Source organism: Salmo salar, chromosome 08 (genome assembly GCF_965601325.2).
Source record: "Salmo salar chromosome 08, fSalSal1, whole genome shotgun sequence".
In the NCBI taxonomy this organism is placed as follows: Eukaryota; Metazoa; Chordata; class Actinopteri; order Salmoniformes; family Salmonidae; genus Salmo; species Salmo salar.
Window position 1 is genome coordinate 13,696,053 of NC_138298.1, and position 23,015 is coordinate 13,719,067.

At 41.7% G+C, this 23,015-nt stretch overlaps 1 protein-coding gene across 1 annotated transcript in view; it reads right to left on the bottom strand.

Annotated features, from left to right (window-relative positions):
• The window catches only part of LOC106610009 (guanylate cyclase soluble subunit beta-1), a 71,525-nt gene that overhangs the window by 31,551 nt on the left and 16,959 nt on the right, over window positions 1-23,015 (bottom strand). Inside the window, exon 10 of the mRNA XM_014209103.3 lies at window positions 16,639-16,876. Within this exon, the coding sequence (XP_014064578.1) occupies window positions 16,639-16,876 (238 nt within the window). The remainder of the gene's footprint in view (window positions 1-16,638; window positions 16,877-23,015) is intronic.

The following is a 23,015-nucleotide window of genomic DNA, read 5'->3' on the forward strand; positions in this document are numbered from 1 at the left end:
TCATGTCCAACCATTTGAATTTACCACAGGTGGACTCCACTCAAGTTTTAGAAACATCTCAAGGATGATCAATGGAAACAGGATGCACCTGAGCTCAATTTCAAGTCTCATAGCAAAGGGTATGAATACTTATGTAAATAAGGTATCTGTTTTTTATGTTCCATACATTTGCAAGAATTTCAAAAAACCTGTTTTTGCTTTGTCATTATGGGGTATGGTGTGTAGATTGATGAATAAAGAAAATTATTTAATCCATTTTAGAATAAGGCTAACATAACAAAATGTGGAAAAAAAGAAGGGGTCTGAATACTTTCCGAATGCACTGCATGCATACATAACCAGTCAAAAGTTTGGACACACCTACTCATTCCAGGGTTATTCTTTATTTGTACTATTTTCTACATTGTAGAATAATAGTGAAGACATCAAAACTATGAAATAACACATGTGAAATCATGTGTTGGGATGTGCTAAACTTTGAACATTGAGATATTAAATGAATGATAGGAAATGAAAGAGACTGGGTTATGTTAGAAGTTAATGGTTCTCAGAAGAAAGAAGAAGGCTTTGGAATGTGTTTGATGGAGGAGAGGAGAGCGATGTGTTGATACAGAGGAGACAGATGGACATCTGTGTATTAGATGAGAGGGGTTGAGGTCAGAAGGTGAGGACAGATTCTGTTAAGAGAGTAATACATTTTTGGAATCCTGTTACCCTCTTTATTAGCTTCCTGTAGAGCCATAATATCTAAGGATTGGAGAGAAAGTGGAGTGTCTTAAGTAGAATGCATATAAACTGTGAAGTCTGAAATCTTTAGCTATCTATTTTCAGCTGTACAGAACCTTTGGGGAATGATTCAACTTGGTTAAAGCTTCTCTAGTGTCCGGAGTTATTTACTCTGAAAAATAAGAAACTAATGTAATGTAATAACCAAAAAAGTGTTAAACAAATCAAAGTATATTTTATATTTCAGATTCTTCAAATAGCCACCCTTTGCCTTGATGACAGCTTTGCACACTCTTGGCATTCTCTCAACCAGCTTCATGCGGTAGTCACCTGGAATGCTTTTCAATGAAAAGATGTGCTTTAAAAGTTAATTCGTGGAATTTCTTTCCTTCCTAATGTGTTTGAGCCAATCAGTTGTGTTGGGAGGTAGGGGTGGTATACAGAAGATAGCCCTATTTGATAAAAGACCAAGTCCATATTATAGCAAGAAAAGCTCAAATAAGCAAAGAGAAACAACAGTCCATCATTACTTTAAGACATGAAGGTCAGTCAATCCGGAAAATGTCAAGAACTTTGAACGTTTCTTCAAGTGCAGTCGCAAAAACCATCAAGCGCTCTGATGAAACTGGCTCTCAAGAGGACCGCCACAGGAATGGAAGACCCAGAGTTCATTAGAGTTACCAGCATCAGATTGCAGCCCAAATAAATGCGTCACAGAGTTCAAGTAACAGACACTTCTCAACATCAACTGTTCAGAGACCACGTGAATCAGGCCTTAATGGTCGAATTGCTGCAAAGAAGAAGAGACTTGCTTGGGCCAAGAAACACACGCAGTGGCCATTAGACCAGTGGCAATCTGTCCTTTGGTCTGATGAGTCCAAATGTAAAACGTTTGTTTCCCACCACTGTATCTTTATGAGACACAGGGTAGGTGAACGGATGATCTCCGCATGTGTGGTTCCCACCGTGAAGCAAGGAGGAGGTGTGATGTGTGGGGTTGCTTTGCTGGTGACACTGGTCGGTGATTTATTTAGAATTCAAGGCACACTTAACCATCATTTGCGCTTAGTGGGACTATCATTTGTTTTCAACAGGACAATGACCCAACACACCTACAGGCTGTGTAAGGGCTATTTGACCAAGAAGGAGAGTGATGGTGTGCCGCATCAGATGACCTGGCCTCCACAATCACCTGACCTTAACCCAATTGAGATGGTTTGGGATGAGTTGGACCGCAGAGTAAAGGAAAAGCAGCCAACAAGTGCTCAGCATATTTGGGAACTTCTTCAAGACTGTTAGAAAAGCATTCCAGGTGACTACCTCATGAAGCTGGTTGAGAGAATGCCATGAGTGTACAAAGCTGTAATCAAGGCAAATGGTGGCTATTTTGAAGAATCTAAAATATATTTTGATTTGTTTAACACTTTTTTGGTTACTAAATGATTCCATATGTGTTATTTCATAGTTTGATGTCTTCACTATTATTCTACTGTACAATGTAGAAAATAGTCAAATTCAAGAAAAACCCTTGAATGAGTAGGTGTGTCCAAACTTGTGACTGGGACTGTATATAGATACATCTCAATCAGTGCCTTCAAAAAGTATTCATACCCCTTGACTTATTACACATTTTGTTGTGTTACAGCCTGAATTCACAATTGATTAAATACAGTATATATTTCTCACCTATCTACTACACACAATACCCTATAATGACAAAGTGAAAACCTGTTTTTAGAAATCTTTGAAAATGTATTCAAAATTATATACAGAAATCTCTAATTTTGATAAGAATTCAAACCCCAGAGTCAATACTTTGTAGAAGCATCTTTGGCAGTGATTACAGCTATGAGTCTTTCTGGGTAAGTCTCTAAGAGCCTTCCACACCATGGATTGTGCAATTTATTCATTCAAAAAAATTCTTCAAGCTCTGTCAAATTGGTTGTTGATCATTGATACACAACACAGAAGGTTGGTGGCACTTTAATTGGGGCGAATGGGCTCGTGTTAATGGTTTCAGGTATTTAATGCCATTCCATTTATTCCATTCCGGCCATTATTATGAGCAGTTCTCCACTCAGCAGCCTCCTGTGCTAGACAACCATTTTTGGGTCTTGCCATAGATTTTCAATTAGATTTAAGTCAAAACTGTAACTTGGTCACTCAGGAACATTCACTGTCTTCTTGGTAAGCAACTCTAATGTAGATTTGGCCTTGTGTTTTAGGTTATTGTCCTGCTGAAAGGTGAATTCATATCCCAGTGTCTGGTGGAATGTGGTTTTCCTTTAGGATTTTGCCTGTGTTTAGCTCCATTCCATTTATTTTTATAATAAAAAACTCCCCAGTCCTTATTCAGGCTGGTATGGCCGTAAGCGATGGAATGAGAGTTGGATAGACTATTTCAAGTTCATGTAACTCAACAAAAAACATTGAGGAACTACAACTATCTTATCTCTGAACTGTGTTAATCTTTGGAATGGGTTCAGTTGGTAGAACATGGCAAACAATGACAAGGATACCCATAACATGATGCAGCCACCACCATGCTTGAAAATATAAAGAGTGGTACACAGTGATGTGTTGTGCTGGATTTGCACCAAAGATAACCGCTCTGTATTAAGGACAAAAAGTTCATTTCTTTGCCACATTTTTAGCAGTACTACTTAAGTGCCTTGTTGCAAACAGGATGCATATTTTGGAATATTTTTTTATTCTGTACAGGCTTCCTTCTTTTCACTCTGTCATTTAGGTTAGTATTGTGGGGTAACTACAATGTTGTTGATCCATCCTCAGCTCTCATATCACAACCATTAATCTCTATAACTGTTTTAAAATAACCATTGGCGTCATTGTGAAATCCCAGAGCGGTTAGGAAGGACGTGTGTATTTTTGTAGACTGGGTGTATTGATACACCATCTAATGTATAATTAATAACTTCACCATGCTCAAAGGAATATTCATTGTCTGCTTTATTTTTTACCCATCTACCAATAGGTCCCCTTCTTTGAGAGGCATTGAGAGGCCCTGGTCTTTGTGGTTGAAATTCACTGCTCAACTGAGGGACCTTACAGATAATTGTATATGTGGGCTACAGAGATGAGGCAGTCATTCCAAAATCATGTTAAACACTATTATTGCACACTTAGTGAGTCCATGCAACTTATTATGTGACTTGCTAAGTAAATGTTTACTCCTGAACTTATTTAGGCTTGCCTTTACAAAGGAGTTGAATACTTATTGACTCAAGACATTTCAGCTTTTAATTAATTTGTAAAAAGTTCAAAAAACATAATTTCACTTTGACATTATGGGGTAGTGAGTGCAGGCCAGTGACAAAAACATCTAAATTGAATCCATTTCAAATTCAGGATGTAAAACAACAAAGTGTGCAAAAAGTCAAGGTGTGTGAATACTTTCTGAAGGCACTGTATATATCTCAAACCAATAAAACACTTATGGGAGATTCTGGAGTGGTGCCTGAGACAGCGTTTTCCCCCACCATCAAATTATGGAATTTCTCATGGAAGAATAGTGTCGCATCCCTCCAATAGAATTCCAGACACTTGTAGAATCTATGCCAAAGTGCATTGAAGGTGTTTGGCAACTCGTGGCGGCCCAAAGCCCTATTAAGAGACTTTATGTTGGTGTTTCCTTATTTTTGCAGTTACCGGTATGTTATTGGGTATTTGTGTTAAAAGTGAGGTGAGGTGCTTAAAATAATACTACACTCATTATTGTAATCTTTTAGTGAGTCCCTGTTAATGCAATCCTCGAGTGTGTATGTCAATAGTCAAGTTGTCAAGATAAAGCCCTTTCAGTACTGTAGTAACCTGGTATATTTATGTTTACCAATAGATGGCAGTATTGACTCAAGACGGGGGTTTGCTTTCCGCTATCCGTAGCCGTTTTCAATGTCTGCCATATATAACCATGCTTGAGAAAGCCTCAGGTAGTTTACGCTAGGTGCTTTACAGGCTGACTACACCGCTCGCATCGCAAAATACATTTAAACAAACATGTTATTCAATTATTGCACCCACACTTCTAGCGCACACCTGCAAGTACTGCCTCTCCCATCTCCTCATTGGTTTATAGAAGCAGGTACCCACGTGCCATCTCCTCATTGGTTATACCCATGTGGGTGGGTATGAAAGACAAACGAGGTCAGTGGCGGTAATGCACCTAATTTATGAAAGTTGCCAATCGCAATATAAAGTCAAGAAAAGAAAAGAAAAGAAAAGGCCTGGAAGGAGGAGAGATGACTAGAAACGATTCGGTTGGCCGTTTCATGTGTGGATTAATTGGCGGAGTAGAGGTCCTTGTACATTTCAGGTAAAATAACAACTAAATGTTTATATCCCAGGACAAATTAGCTAGCAACAGCAAGCTATCTAAAAAGGACAAATTAGCTAGCAAGTGCAAGCTAGCCAGTTAAATTGCCATAAATGTTTAATGCTTTTCGACCTGTCCCCAAATTAATATAATTGGTTCAGAGTTTGTTTTGATATTTTAACCTGCGTTTCGTGATCGCGTTTAGTGTGGGGGGACAAAATACATTTATGCACGATGGAGCACATGCGCGGCCGGTTTGGGTTCCGTGTTAGGGGATGTTATTTATTCTAAGTTACCATTAAATACTAAACGTACTTATGTGTCATCAATCTTTAAGATACTACATATTTGGCGACGAGGATGACTGCTTTGGATTTGTCTGCCACAAATTCAATGGAGTGTTTGGCGTGCGACGCTGGATGTGAGACTCAAGTGAGCGGTGGAAGATTCTGAAGAATTGATTGCCTGGATACGGGTAGGACAAATTATTGACTGCGGGGAGAGTGAATCGGAAAAGATGGCTTTGGCAACAATAGGCTCGCTACCACCATTTAATCCTACAAATCAGGAATGGGAGGAATACTGTGAAATAATGGAACATTTCGTTGCTGGTACTAAAATAACTGATTCCGCTAAACATAAATCCATACTCATAAATGTTGTCGGTGCACAGACATACATCTTAATGAGAAAGCTGTTGAGCCCAGATATGCCAGGAGAAAAGTCATTTGTCGATCTATTAAAATATCACTTCAAACCCAGTGAAATAGTGCAACGATTCAAGTTTGATTCACGCATGAGAGAACATACCGAATTAGTGGGGGAATATGTGGCTGAGTTGAACTAGCACTGGACTGTAACTATGGGAATACATTATCGCAAATGCTACGCGATCGGCTGGTGTGTGGGATTAATGATGACAGGATATAAATACGCATGTTATCAGAGCCTAATCTCACATTTGAGAATACACTCAAACTGGCCCAGGCCACGGAGTCCACGAATAGAAATGTACTGGATTTGCAGGCATGGGGCGCAACTGCGTGCCATACAGCAAAGGAGAGTAGCTCTGAGCGCGCTGAATTTCAAAGTGGGGAAAGCCGCGGGGCAGCAGCCAATAAATAGACTTATCGTTGCAAAGGCAGCGTTTGACTGTAAATTCAAACATGAAAAGTGTTATGCCTGTGGGATAATAGGACACATTGCGAGGGCGTACAGCAATAAGAAAAAGCCACGGGCTACAGAAAAGAGAACGGACAGAACGGAATACCTCTCGACACTCTAGCTACCGCTCAAATCAATTGATAAAGTGAAAGTGAGTACGTAGACGCAGATCAAGCGCTCTCAATGTACAGTGTACAGGGGGCAAATATGAAAAAGGTGAAGCCTTTCAATGTGGAAATGGGAATAAATTGATTTAAGGTACCGTTTGAAATAGACACAGGATGTAGCGTCACACTGAACAGGTCCCAATTCAATGAGAAGTGTAAAAAAGTGGAAGTGCCTAAACCGAGAGACCCCGTTAACCTCTCTTTGGTAGGGGGCAGTATTTAGACGTCCGGATTAAAAGTGTGCCAAAGTAAACTGCCTGTTACTCAGGCCCAGAAGCTAGGATATGCATATGGTTTGGATAGAAAACACTCTAAAGTTTCTAAAACTGTTAAAATGTCATCTGTGAGTATAACATAACTGATATGGCAGGCGAAACCCCGAGGACAAACCACCCCCCCCCAAAAAAAACAAATTCAGCCTACAACTATTTTCAATGGCTATCACTTTTATTATAAGGCCAAGTCCTCCCAGATTGCAGTTCCTAGGGCTTCCACTAGATGTAAGTCTTTAGAAAGAGTTTCAGGCTGGTTTTTGGAAAAATGAGGCAGAAATTGTAGTTTTTCTAGGTGGCTTTCATTTTGGCTTTAGTGTTTCCAAGCGCGTGGAAGAGAGCACGTTTTTTGGTATTTTTCTCCGGTAAAGACAATAACGATTCTCTGTATTAAATTGTATTGTTTATTTGCGTATTAGGATACCTAAGGTTTGATTATAAATGTTGTGACTTGTTTGGAAAAGTTTATTAGTAACGTTTGGGATTCATTTTGTATGCATTTTGATGGAGGGAAACTGGGTGGATTATTGACTGAAGCGCGCCAGCTAAGTTTTTATGGATATAAAGGACAATATCGAACAAAAAGGACCATTTGGAGTGCCAACAGAAGAAGATCATCAAAGGTAAGGTATTTTTTATTTAGCTATTTCTGACTTTCGTGTCGCACCTGCCTGGTTGAAATATGTTTTTCATGTGTTTGTATGCGGGGCGCTGTCCTCAGATAATCGCATGGTGTACTTTCGCCGTAAAGCCTTTTTTAAATCTGACACAGCGGCTGGATTAACAGGAAGTTAAGCTTTATTTTGATGTATTACACTTGTGATTTTATGAAAGTTAATTTATAATTCTGTAGTTTGAATTCCGCGCTCTGCAATTTCACCGGATGTTGGCCAGGTGGGACGCTACTGTCCCACCTGCCCATAAGAAGTTAGACTCAAAACGTACACAGGGGAGAAGATCACTGTGATTGGAGTTGCTGATGTTCAAGTGGAATATCATGGACAAAAGAAATGTCTGTCTCTTTAGTAGTGGAAGGTACTGGCTCCAGCTAACTAGAGTGGTTGGAGGAAATACAATTGAACTGGGACGAAATCAAACATGTCACCACAGAGACATTGACACTGCTTCAGGTGCTTTCAAAGCATGAGTGTGTTTTCAAAGAAGAGCTATGAATATTAAAAGGTGTCCAAGCTACCATTCATGTTGCTGCAGATGCTACTCCCAGATTCTATAGGCCAAGATCAGTTCCATATGCCATGAAGCCTAAAGTCGATGTGGAAATTGACAGACACTTAGCAGAGGATGTAATTATTCCTGTCAATTTCTGAGTGGGTAGCACCAGTTCCCATATTCAAACCAGATGGTTCAATCAGATTATGCGGTGATTACAAGCGGACTAAATAGTTTCATCACTGGAGCAGGAACCTATACCCAAAGTGGAGGATTTGCTTTCAATGTTAACCGGAGGGCAACAGTTCACAACTGGACACGAGTCACACATATCTGCAAGTGCTAATGGATGAAGCGTTACAGAAGTACCTGACCATAAACACCCACAGAGGGATGTTTACCTATAAACACTTACCTTTTCGGGGTGTCTTCCGCACCAGCTATCTTCCAAAGAACCATAGAGGGAGTTCTGCAGGAGATACCCAAGGTAGCAGTTTACCTCAACTTTCTTGTCACGTAGGAGGAGCATCTCAGAAACTTGGGTGAAGTTTTGAGGAGGATGGAGGAGGCTGATCTCCGGCTGAAGAGGAGCAAGTGTACACTGTTAGCTGATGAAGTGCCGTACCTGGGTCACAAGGTGGACGCCAAGGGGTTACACACAGTCAAAGCTAAAGTGAGGGCTGTCGTGGAAGCTCCAGCAAGCGTTACAGAGCTGAAAGCCTATTTAGGCTTACTGAAATATTATAATCGCTTCCTCCCGAACTTCTCTACCCTCTTAGCTCCTCTGCATCAACTGTTAAGGAAGGATGTGGCCTGGAAATGGTCAGAAATACAGGAGAAGCTTTTGCAAAGTCAAAGGTGTTACTGCAATCAGCAGAAGTGCTGGTGCACTACTCAGCAGACAGAGACCTCATCTTATCGTGCGACGCCTCAGCGTATGGTGTGGGTGTGGCACTATCACACTGGATGGAGAATGGCGCAGAGAAACATCGGGTTCATGTCAATAACATTGTTACCAGCGGAGAAAAAGTACTCCCAGCTGGACAAGGAAGAACTGGCTGTCATATTCGGAATACAGAGATCCCACAAGTACTTATACGGGACAACATTCACTATTGTGACCGACCATAAGCCTCTGCTCTCTCTGTTCTATGAACAAAAGCCAGTACCACAAATGGTCTCTCCAAGAGTTAAACATTGGGCTGTGTGGCTCAGGGCCTACGAGTACAGGATAATTTACAAGCCAAGTAGATACCATGGGAATGCTGATGCTCTGAGTAGGCTGCTGTCACGGATCCTTAAGGGCAGGAGGAAGGGGCAGAGTCAAACGCAGGAGACGTATGTCCAGTAGTGCCGAAGTTTAATTACACCGAACAATCGGTGGTCAAAAAGGCACAGGGTGCGCACAATACCAAAAAGGGAAAAACAGGTAATCCACGAATGAAAAATACGCACGGGGTGCAGCCCGGCAATAATAATAATAATAATAATAATAATAATAATAATAATAATAATAATAATAATAATACGTGTTCCGCTACTGGGAACACACAACAGCGTACACAAACACTGCCTGCTGACATACAATTAATCCCGCACAAAAAACGAACCCAAAGGACCAAACTAAATACACCCCCCCCCCCCACTAATGACAGACAAGAAACAGGTGCGGACCTAGACAAAAAACAAAGAACACAGAAACATAGATCGGTGGCAGCTAGTAGACCGGCGACGACGAGCGCCGCCCGACCGAGGAGGGGCGCCATCTTCTGTGGATACTGTGACAGCTGCCAATTCCAGAAAGCATCGATCAGGAAGGAGAAAATGATCGACGTGTTGGAAGATCCAACCGTGAACACAGCACAAATCAGGAAATGGACTTCAAAGGATGTGACGTTATCACAAGTGCATGAATTTATCCTGAAAGGATGGCCTACAGTGACATAGCCTCAGATCATGCCTACAGTCGCATTCAGGTATGTTGAGAATAAAAGGCCTAGCGAGGTCCTACGTCTGGTGGCCAAAGATGGTCCAGGATCTGGAAAATGAGGTTAGCCTGTGTGCAGATTGTCAGAGTAACAGGAAGTCACCCCCCTCCACCGTGCCATTACATCCATGGAAATGGCTGGAAAAACCATGGGCACGACTACGCTGGACCCTTCCTAGGGAAAATGTTCCATGTGCTGATTGAATAAGAATGAAAGTGGATGGATGTCTACCCCATAAACACGTCGACATCGCAGGCTACGGTTGAGAAGTTGAGACAAAGCTTCAGTGTCATGGTATTGCCTCATGTTGGTTAGCGACAATGCTACTTGTTTTACAAGCACTGAATTCACAAGTTTCATAAAACTAAATGGAATTCAGCATGTAACGTCAGCCCCTTTTCACCCATCTTCAAACGGATTAGCAGAACGTGCGTTTCAGACCTTGAAGGAGGGGATGAGGAAGATGCAAGGGGACAGCATTGAAACAAAGGAGTCAAGATTCTTGTTTAGCTACAGGATCACTCAAGCTACAACTGGGTTGTCACCTGCAGAAATGCTGATGCCAAGGAGGTTAAGGTCAACCTTTTGATCTCATCAGGCCAGACCTGAAAGTGAAAATACAACAAAAGTAATGGAATCAAAAATGGAGTCATGACAGAGCCAAACTTAGAAGTTTCTCACCTGGAGATGTCTACACAAGAAACTATGGGTTTGGTCCTAAATGGATTCCAGCTACAACTGAGGATTGCTCAGGACCAGTATCCTATACTGTGATCATCGGAAGTGGACAAAGACTAAGGAGACACGTGGATCAGATCCGAGCTCGAATTCCAGTTCCATCCGAGGACATGGATCAATGCTGAAATGAGCAGGACAGGACATTGGAACGTTCCCTAGAGTTGCAGTTGGACAAACAGACCAAGGCTCAACTTCCTGAGACCACCAATCCGAGACGACATCCTCCTGTGAAGTCTCCACAAAAGGACTTTTTCACAATCAAGGGGTGAAGTGCTGGTGGCACTAGCTACACCACCTCTGAGACGCTCTATTAGAGAGATGTCCGCCAGACTATTTCAGATCCTAAGGGAGATCATGTTCGGGAAAAAAATATAAAAATAGCATGTGATTTGTTATGAAAAAATTGGCAGCTTTAGCTCAGAAAGGAATTGTGTTATTAGCTTTAAAGAGTGGAATGTAGTAACCTGGTATATTTGTTTACCAATAGATAGCAGTATTGACTCAAGATGGGGGTTTGCGTTCTGCTATCGGTAGCCGTTTTGTGTCTACCATATAACCATGCTTGAGAGAACCTCAGGTAGCTTACACCAGGTGCATTAGGGAATGTTATTCTAAGTTACCATTAAATACTAAAACGTACTTATGTGTCCGGCGTCATCAATCTAAGAAGCCTCTTAAGATACTACGAGTACAGAGAAAAAAACTGTCATGATAGTGCAATTTGCAGTAGTATTTCTTTAAGAGACAACCCTTTTGGGCTCATCTAGCCCAACTCAGACCCCTTCAGAAGCGGACCATGATAATGTCAGTTATTTTAACTTCAGGCAAATGCCCTGCAGTTGAAACATCTCTACTTAAACACTTATGCCAGCTTATAGACATTCAAGGCTCTTCGGAGCCAGTTAACAACTTGGACCACCGAGTCATTGAGGATGGTAGTATAAATGTTACTTATTTTGGTGACCCAGTGCTGAAGTCCTGGGTTTGTTTGACTTCTTAAAGTGCATTCTTGTCTGAAAGCCTAAAGTGCCCAGTGACGATGAATATAAAATCTTGCTCGATAACAAAATGGGGTTTTAAATTGAAGTTTACCCAGTGAGGCTATTGAATAGAGAAACATCCAAATGAATCAATTCTACAGAACAGTGAGGGGGAAAAAGTATTTGATCCCCTGCTGATTTTGTACGTTTGCCCACTGACAAAGAAATGATCAGTCTATCATTTTAATGGTAGGTTTATTTGAACAGTGAGAGACAGAATAACAACAAAAAAATCCAGAAAAACGCATGTCAAAAATGTTAGAAATTGATTTGCATTTTAATGAGGGAAATAAGGATTTGACCCCTCTGCAAAACATGACTTAGTACTTGGTGGCAAAACCCTTGTTGGCAATCACAGAGGTCAGACATTTCTTGTAGTTGGCCACCAGGTTATTAAGGTTTCGAGGCTGATGTTTGGCAACTCGAACCTTCAGCTCCCTCCACAGATTTTCTATGGGATTAAGGTCTGGAGACTGGCTAGGCCACTCCAGGACCTTAATGTGCTTCTTCTTGAGCTACTCCTTTGTTGCCTTGGCCGTGTGTTTTGGGTCATTGTCATGCTAGAATACCCATCCACGACTTATTTTCAATGCCCTGGCTGAGGGCAGGCTGAGGGAAGGAGGTTCTCACCCAAGATTTGACGGTACATGGCCCCGTCCATCGTCCCTTTGATGCGGTGAAGTTGTCCTGTCCCCTTAGCAGAAAAACACCCCCAAAGCATAATGTTTCCACCTCCATGTTTGACGGTGGGGGTTGGTGGGGATGGTGTTCTTGGGGTCATAGGCAGCATTCCTCCTCCAAACACGGCGAGTTGAGTTGATGCCAAGAGCTCCATTTTGGTCTCATCTGACCACAACATTTTCACCCAGTTGTCCTCTGAATCATTCAGATGTTCATTGGCAAACTTCAGACGGGCATGTATATGTGCTTTCTTGAGCAGGGGGACCTTGCGTGCGCTGCAGGATTTCAGTCCTTCACGGCGTAGTGTGTTACCAATTGTTTTCTTGGTGACTATGGTCCCAGCTGCCTTGAGATCTTTGACAAGATCCTCCCGTGTAGTTCTGGGCTGATTCCTCACCGTTCTCATGATCATTGCAACTCCACGAGGTGAGATCTTGCATGGAGCCCCAGGCCGAGGGAGATTGACAGTTCTTTTGTGTTTCTTCCATTTGCGAATAATCGCACCAACTGTTGTCACCTTCTCACCAAGCTGCTTGGCGATGGTCTTGTAGCCCATTCCAGCCTTGTGTAGGTCTACAATCTTGTCCCTGACATCCTTGGAGTGCTCTTTGGTCTTGGCCATGGTGGAGAGTTTGGAATCTGATTGATTGATTGCTTCTGTGGACAGGTATTTTTTACACAGGTAACAAGTTGAGATTAGGAGCTCTCCCTTTAAGAATGTGTGCTCCTAATCTTAGCTCGTTACCTGTATAAAAGACACCTGGGAGCCAGAAATCTTTCTGATTGAGAGGGTGTCAAATACTTATTTCCCTCATTAAAATGCAAATCAATTTATAACATTTTTGACATGCGTTTTTCTGGATTTTTTTGTTGTTATTCTGTCGCTCACTGTTCAAATAAACCTACCATTAAAATGATAGACTGATCATTTCTTTGTCAGTGGGCAAACGTACAAAATCAGCAGGGGATCAAATACTTTTTTCCCCTCACTGTACATTACACTTGTGACAATACGACATTCAAAAAAGTTTGAATTGGTGCTACTGATTTGGTAAACAGCTGAGGGATGGGGCTGGAGAAATGCAACCACTTTCAAACTCATGGACAGGGCTATGGATACAAGGACTGACTATCCATCATAGCAACATTATAGTTTTAACCATGTTTTAAGGCTATACAGTATTTTTTTCCACATTTAGATTGTTTACAAACAAAGGAGTAAAAGAAGCTTATATTTTGGATTCTGATGGGGTACAACAAAGGAATCAGTATTCTCACACAAACGTCTGTAGCATCCGAATGCTTTGGGCTACACACTAAAATGACACCTCTGTGGAAAGCTGAGACTCTCACAAACACAATGTTGTTCTCTAGGACGCACACAAGACTCGTCTGAAGGTCCCTGATACCAGTAAACAAATATATACAGTTGAGGTCAGAAGTTTACATACACCTTAGCCAAATACATTTAAACTCCGTTTTCCACAATTCCTGACATTTAATCCAAGTACAAATTCCCTGTCTAAGGTCAGTTAGGATCACCACTTCCTTTAAAGAATGTGAAAATGTCAGAATAATAGTAGTGACTTATTTCAGCTTTTATTTCTTTCATTACATTCCCAGTGGTTCAGAAGTTTACATATACTCAATTTGTATTTGGTAGCATTGCCTTTAAATTGTTTAACTTAGGTCAAACATTTTGGGTAGCCTTCCACAAGCTTCCCACAATAAGTTGGGTGAATTTTGGCCCATTCCTCCTGACAGAGCTGGTGTAACTGAGTCAGGTTTGTAGGCCTCCTTGCTCGCACACGCTTATTCAGTTCTGCCAACAAATTTTCTATAGGATTGAGGTCAGGGCTTTGTGATGGCCACTCAAATACCTTGACTTTGTTGTCCTTAAGCCATTTTGCCACAATTTTGGAAGTATGCTTGGGGTCATTGTCCATTTGGGAGACCCATTTGCGACCAAACTTTAACTTCCTGACTGATGTCTTGAGATGTTGCTTCATAATTTCCCCTCATGATGCCATCTATTTTGTGAAATGCACAAGTCCCTCCTGCAGCAAAGCAGCCCCACAACATGATGCTGCCACCCCCGTGCTTCATGGTTGGGATGGTGTTCTTCAGCTTGCAAGCCTCCCCCTTCTTCCTCCAAACATAATGATGGTCATTATGGCCAAACAGTTCTATTTTTGTTTCATCAGACCAGAGGACATTTCTCCAAAAGGTATGATCTTTGTCCCCATGTGCAGTTGCAAACCGTAGTCTGGCTTTTTTATGGCGGTTTTGGAGCAGTGGCTTCTTCCTTGCTGAGCGACCTTTCAGGTTATGTCGATATAGGACTCGTTTTACTGTGGATATAGATACTGTTGTACCAGTTTCCTCCAGCATCTTCACAAGGTCCTTTGCTGTTGTTCTGGGATTGATTTGCACTTCTCGCACCAAAGTACTTTCATCTCTAGGAGACAGAACGCGTCTTCTTCTTGAGCGATATGACGGCTGCTTGGTCCCATGGTGTTTATACTTGCTTACTATTGTTTGTACAGATGAACGTGGTACCTTCAGGTGTTTGGAAATGGGTCCCAAGGATGAACCAGATTTGTGAAGGTATACAATTCTTGGCTGATTTCTTTTGATTTTCCCATGATGTCAAGCAAAGAGGCACTGAGTTTGGAGGTAGGCCTTGAAATACATCCACAGGTACACCTCCAATTGACTCAAATTTTGATAATTAGCATATCAGAAGCTTCTAAAGCCATGACATAATTTTCTGGAATATTTCAAGCTGTTTAAAGGCACAGTCAACTTCATGCATTCATCACAAGTCATTCCTTTATCTTGCTGTAGTTTTCTATTGACTTTTCTATTCCAATATGTATTTCCTTTTTAATGTTTGCAACACAATATTTATGTTATGATTTACTTGCACCTTATATGGATCATTGTTTTTGTGATACAGTGAATTATAAGTGAAATAATCTGTCGGTAAATAATTGTTGGAAAAATTACTTGTCATGCACAAAATAGATGTCCTAACTGACTTGTCAAAACTATATAGTTTGTTAACAAGAAATGTGTGGAGTGGTTGAAAAACAAGTTATGACTCCATCCTAAGTGTATGTAAACTTCCGATTTCAACTGTATATGGTAGTATATATGGAGATGCTTTAGTGCTTAAAATAAGGGGATAGATGCATGTCAAATGTTTTTTAAAATATAGTTTCCTTTCAGATATAGGACAGACACTTCAGAATAAACTTATTACGATTTTTTGGGGGGACTATTTGTTGTTCCATGTAGTGAATCTGTTATTCAATGTGTTTCTACTAGCCAAAAGCAGTAATGCAAAATTGTTTCAATCCACCCCCCAACTTTATAAACTTGATCTCCACTATAAAAAGCATCTAGACATTCTCACATTTCTTTTAGAATAACATTTAGTTTTTAACAGTGGAGATTTGTATAAACCTTGCTGTATATGTCTCCGACATTTGCAACATTGTTTCAATATTCAAATTGACGAGACAAAGGCAGGCAACGTTTCTCAGCCTGTTGAAATCATGCTGGCATAATTTTTATTGATATATACAAAAGACAATTCAATTCAAAAAAGGTAAAACGAAACGAAGTGCAGCTAGTTTTCAGTCTTTCCAGCTTCGTTGTTCAGCTCCTCTGAACGAGAGCATATTTTCTATGCCAGGTGAAATCATGCCTCATTTTTATGGATGTGTCCAAATAAATTTCACTAGAAAACAGCTTAAACAAATGCAAATGCAACTGATGCTGTTGTTCTGGCTGCAGTGTTTGACGTGACTAGTTAGCCATAGTTGGCTAGCTAGCAAGCAAGGGATAAGAACGTTGCCAGCCAGTATGACAATGGAACATTTAGAACGAACGACTGGGTCGGGTCCATAGACAGAACAAAAAGACTGAATGACTGGGTTGCATCTCTGGCAATGACCAGCCGGCTTGGGTAGCAAACCTAGATTTGTGGTCGGGCCTATATCTTGTGGATGGATGAAATGGTATTAATAAATTCATCAATAACTTATTCAAATCATGATTGACATTTTCATTATGTTGCTAAGCCGTTGTATAAAAGTGATAATGCCCTCGAAGCCGGTGTTTGGAGGATATATTGGTACGTGCCAATATATCCTCCAAACACCGGCTTCGAGGGCATTATTAATTAATTAATGCACGCTTTAGAATACCCTTCAAGCTAATCATAACGGAGCTTTCAAACAATGCCATGGTATAAGGTGTGTTAATGGTGCAATGCATCTGACTGTTGCACATGTGTCAATGTTTTAATTTTATCTGTAAATAAGAGTAGAGAAACAAAATATTCCTTCAAACCTTGTACACGTAGGGGTTCTTTCTCGAGTCGGTCAGGATGTCAAATCGGGTGTAGACGTCGTTGAGCAGGTTGACTATCTTGATGGCACCCTCGGCTGACGCGTGTTTGCTGCAGAAGGCGTTGAATCCCACAATGCCGCTGAAGAGGATGGTCACATTGTCGTAGCGTTTGGCCGGGACTGGACGCTTGTGGCGCAACTCATTGGCCACCGACGGAGGCAGGACTGAGTAGAGCAATCTAAAGAAAAGTGAAAAGAAAACGCCTCGTATAGATTTATTTTGTCTTCTAGAGAAGTTTTTATTCCCATTTTTTCCCCCCCCCAAAACATACAGAGTGTGGTCCTGTATGGCTCAGTTGGTAGAGTATGGCGTTTACAAAGCCAGGATTGTGGGTTCAATTCCCGGAGCCATCCACAGGTAAATGTATGCATGACTGTAAATCATTTTGGATAAAAGTGTCTGCTAAATGGCATATACACTGAGTGTACAAAACATTTATTTTCCTCTTTCCATGACAGACTGACCAGGTGAAAGCTATGATCCCTTATTGATGTCACTTGTTAAATCCACCTCAGTCTAGATCAGTGGTTCCCAAACTTTTTTATAGTCCGGTACCCTTCAAACATTAAACCTCCAGCTGCATACCCCCTCTAGCACCAGGGTCAGTGCACTCAAATGTTTTTTGCCATCATTGTAAGCTTGCCACACACACACTATACATACATTTATTAAACATAAGAATGACTGAGTCTGTTCACAACCCGGCTCGTGGGAAGTGACAAAGAGCTCTTATAGAACCAGGGCACAAATAATAATATAATAATCAATAATGTTGCTCTTTATTTAGCCATCTTACATATAAAACCTTATTTATTCATCAAACTGAATAACTCACCACAGGTTAATGAGAAGGGTTTGCTTGACAGGATGCACAAAACTCTGCTGTGTTGTGTTGTATGAGTGTCTGTCTTAAATCATTTTTCACACACAGTCTGTGCCTGTATTTCGTTTTCATGCTAGTGAGGGCCAGGAATCCACTCTCACATAAGTACGTGGTTGCAAAGGGCATCAGTGTCTTAACACAATTTGCCAAGGCAGGATATTTTGAGTGCAGCCCAATCCAGAAATCTGGCAGTGGCTTCTGATTTAAATAGAATTTTCACAGAACTGCTTGTTGCATCTTCAATGTGGCTCTCTTGTTCAGATATCGGTAAGTGGACTGGAGGCAGGGCATGAAAGGGATAACAAATCCAGTTGTTTGTGTCATCCGTTTCGGGAAAGTACCTGGTCACCCAGCTCCCTCAGGTGCTTCGCTATATCACATTTGATATTTTCTGTAAGCTTGTTCATTTGCACACAAAAAAATCATACAATGATGGAAAGACCTGTGTGTTGTCCTTATTAATGCAGACATAGAGCTCCAACTTCTTAATCATAGCCTCAATTTTTGTCCCGCACATTAAATATAGTTGCGCAGAGTCCCTGTAATCCTAGATTCAGATCATTCAGGCGTGAAAAAACGTCACCCAGATAGGCCAGTCGTGTGTTAAACTCATCATCATGCAAGCGGTCAGACAAAAAAAAAAAAAATTATGGTCAGTAAAGAACTTTAAGCTGGTCTCTCAATTTAAAAAAACATGTCAATACTTTGCCCCTTGATAACCATGTTGTAAAAGCGGTACATGGTCGCTGCCCATATCATTGCATAATGCAGAAAATACACGAGTGTTCAGGGGCCTTTAACAAAGTGAACCATTTTCACTTGTGTCCAAAATGTCTTTCAAGCTGTCAGGCATTCCCTTGGCAGCAAGAGCCTCTCGGTGGATGCAGCAGTGTACCCAAGTGATACCCACTGCTTGCCTGCGCGTTACCACTCCACTATATGTCTCCCTGTCATGGCTTTTTGCCAGATACCAACATTTCTTGACCACAAGTCCATTTGATGTCACAAAGCTGTCCAGTACTTTAAAAATAGTCTCTCCTGTTGTCCTGGTTTGCAGAAGAGGAAGTCTTAATTGACTCCCCTATAAACATAACGGACATATACCAGGAGCTGTGCCAAGCCCGCCACATCTGTTGACACATCCAGCTGTAACGCATAGAATTCACTGGCTTGTATGCAAAGCAGTAATTGTTTCAAAACGTGCGTCGTGAAAGTGTTGTTTGATGAAGGCATTGTCTGTATCGTTTTTTTTTTTGCCTTTTCCCCCAGCATTATCCCAGCCATATCCGCAGCAGCAGGAAGAATGAAGTCCTCCTCAATAGTATGGAGCTTGCCTGTCCTTGCCACTTGGTAGCTCACCCAAAAATACGCTTCTAGCCCCTTATTAATGTTAATGTTACCTGTTGCTTTTATACAGGTCTTACTACTCTTAATGTCACGACTTCCACCGACGGTGGCTCCTCTCCCTGTTCGGGCGATGCTCGGCGGTCGTCGTCGCGGGCCTACTAGCTGCCACCAATCCATTTTTCCTTTTCGTTTGTGTCTGTCTGTTTTGTCACACCTGTGTTTCATTTAGTTGATTTTGGTGGGTTTATATACCTCCGCTGCCTGCTAGTCTTTGTGCGGGATTGTTTGTATGTGTACTTTGTTAGGGGTGCGTGTCTGCACCACGGGGTTTTCTTTTCTTTCGGTAGTTGTACCGTTTAGATATTTGTTTAGGAGTAGAGGTTTCTCCTCCGTGTGTTGCGTTACTTTCCCTGTGTGTGGCGACTTCGTTTTGAGCTTGTTTCCCCCCCCCCCCCCCCCCCCATGTTGTTGTTGAGTAGGGACTGCTTTAATTGGGACTTCCTTGCTCTCCTGCTCCCTGCACCTCCCTCCTACTTGGAGGCACGTAACACTTAAGTCGTCTTAATTCTCGCTCAAACTCCCGTGTCTTGTTTTCAAATTGGCATGTTTTGTTTCTAAATAAATGTACACGCAAGAGTGAAGGTTTCATCAGGTTTTGAGATAGAACTTTTGCACATACAGTGGTTCTTGCTTTAAAAGTTGCGTCATACTGCAGCACACCTTGCGGGCTGCCGTAGAATTCTATGGCACATTATTTGTCAGCCATTGTTACCATTAATGCTAGTTAGTGCTAGTTTGACCACCAGAGTGCGTCTTTGAGAAGCATTTGGTAGCCTTCAATATTGGCTGTACAAGATAATTTAAAACCTTTTTTTGTAAGAACATAGTATATGGGATTGATTTTAAGAAATTAAGCTTCATTTGATTAATATTATGGTGTTTCTATTCCAAGAAAAATTAAACCCTCAGGGTTTCTGTTAGGATGGAACAGAAAATATGGCGCTGTACGTGACGGTCGGTAGTAGGCTACAGTACTAAGAGCATAACATTTCCACACCCTAATTGTAGTCTAACCAATACCCAAAAGGAGATTCAGTGAAATAAATTACATTTAGAGGATTGGAGGATTGTAAATGTAATATCTAAGGGGGAATTTTCATCTTTGAGAATATCTAAGGGGCTTTTTATATAATAATAATAATAATAATAATAATAATAATAATAATAATAATAACGTGCCACCCTATGGGACTCCCAATCACAGTTGGATGTAATACAGTCTGGATTCGAACCAGGGACTGTAGTGATGCCTCTTGCACTGCGATGCAGTGCCCTAGACCACTATGCCACTCGAGAGCCATGACCAATATATATTGTCCTGCTAATAGCCCATCCTATAAATGTTTGCAGAATTCACAGCCTGCGAAAAACAGGGTTAATAATTATACTTCTTCCCCTTTCCACTTGTGAAAGGTTCCAATAGATTTTTTTTAATCAATTAGTATATTTGAGTTCACCATATTTGTTCTGTCTTTCTGGTGGATTAAACTGAAATTGCAAACAACTTTCTATGGCTTGTTTAAAAAATATATTTTGAGATTTAATTTTCAAATAACCTAAAGTGAGCGAGGAAAAAGGCCATTCTTGAACTTGGGTTGAGACATTGTTACTAATTTGTAAATAAAGCCAGTTTGTGATTTAGAATTATTTCTGTTTTAGAGGGAGAGAAACCAAAAGCCTACCATCGCCTCATGGGTCTCCCGGTTGCGGCCGACACAGGTTTTGAACCAGCATCTGTAGCAATGCAGTGTCTTAGACCACTGCGCACTCGGGCGCTGTACAACGTGACCGGTCGGGAGTAGGCTACAGTACTACAGTAAGAGCAAAATAATCTTAACATTTCCACACCCTAATTGTAGTCTAAGTTTCTTAGAATAAAAACCTTAGTGTAACAACAGTTTTAGTAAGTATCACTGATGAGTGGTAACAAAGTGTTTTCCCGGGAGTGCGTGTGCAGGACAGAGGAATAGCAATTCTTACACTGTTCTAAATTCAATCACCTTCATCCTCATCATTCAGTTGAAGTCGTGCACAATTATCAGTTTCAATTTGGTTTATGTTGCCCATTCATTGTCAGACATGTTTGCGCCTAATTTTATTTTTGGCAGTGAAACATTTAGAAAATCTAAATGGACTGTTTGAAAATGTGAATCACATTTTTATTTGGCGTACGGAATTGCGCGTACACCAGTTTGGGAATAGCTGGTCTAGATGAAGGGGAGGAGACAGGTTAAATAAGGATAATTGAGACATGGATTGTGTATTTGTGACATTCAGAATGGGTAAGACAAAAGATTTAAGTGCCTTTGAACAGGGTATGGTAGGCCACCGGTTTGTCATTCACGCTCAATAGTTTCCCGTGTGTATCACATCTCCAGAGGAAAAGTCATAAAATAGGCTACTTGAACACACCTCCCTTGCGCAAATACAGCTGTATCTGTTCTGAGCTCATTGGTGTGGGAAACAGTGAGCACCCAGTTGAAACAATGTTGCAAGTTTGCTAAACCAAAAGCTCAAGCCAGATGGAGAGGCAGACAGGTGGAGCATTAAGAGATTAATGCGATGGACTGCACCAACTGCCATGCGTAGCAAATGTGATTTATAGACTATATTTTCCTTAATATTTTCTTCTTCAAATATAATTTAGGATCTGGTCGGTATATAACATTTCAGACAGATCTAAGGTCCGTGGCCACGGGACCATATTCAATCTCTCCCTATCCCAGTCTCCCCACTTGCTTCAATATGTCCACCATTGTTCCTGTTCCCAAGAAAGTGACAGTAAATTAACTAAATTACTATAGCCCCGTAGAACTCCCTCTGTAACCATGAAGTGCTTTGAGAGGCTAGTTAAGGATCATCCCCCTACCCGACACCCTAGACCCAATGTAATTTGCATTCTGCCCCAATAGATCCAAGGAGGACGCAATCCCCATCGCACTGCACACTGCCTTATCCCATCTGGACAAGAGGAATACCTATGTAAGAATGCTGTTCATTGACTACAGTTCAACCTTCAACCACATAGTACCCTCCAAGCTCAACATTAAGCTCGGGGCCCTGGGTCTGAACCCCGCCCTGTGCAACCGGGTCCTGGACTTCCTGAGTTTCCGCCCTCAGGTGATGAAGGTATGCAACAACACCTCCACAACGCTGATCCTCAACACAGGCGCCACCCCTCCTGTACTCCCTGTTCACCCATGACTGCGTGGCCACGCACGCCTCCAACTCAATCATCAAGTTTGCAGACAACACTAGTAGGCCTGATTACCAACAACAACGAGACAGCCTACAGGGAGGTGAGGGCCCTGGCGGAGTGTTGCCAGGAAAATAACCTCTCCCTCAACGTCAACAAAACGAAAGCGGATTGTGGACTTCAGGAGGCAGCAGAAGGAGCACGCCCCCATCCACATCGACAGGGCCGCAGTGAAGGTGAAATGCTTCAAGTTCCTCGACATACACATCACTGACAATCTGAAATGGTCCACCCACACAGACAGTGTGGCTGAAGAAATTTGGCTTGTAACCTAAGACCCTCATTAACTTTTACAGATGCACCATTGAGAGCATCCTGTCGGGCTGTATCACTGCCTGGTACGGCAACTGCACTGCCCGCAACCGCAGGGCTCTTCAGAGGGTGTTGCGGTCTGCCCTTTGCATCACCGGGGGCACACTGCCGGCCCTCCAGGACATCTACAGCAACCGGTGTCACAGGAAGTCCAAGAAGATCATCAAGGTCCTCAAGACCCGAGCCACATCTTGTTCACCCCGCTATCATCAAGAAGGTGAGGTCAGTACAGGTGCATCAGGGTACTGAGACTGAGAAACGGCTTCTCTCTGTCCATCTCAAGGTCATCAGACTGTTAAATAGCTATCACTAGCTGGCTTCCACCTAACACCCTGCCCTGAACTTAGTTGCTGTCACTAGCCGGCTACCACCTGGTTACTCAACCCTGCACCTTAGAGGCTGCTGCCCTATGTACATAGACATGGAACACTGTCCACTTAAATAATGTTTCCATACTGT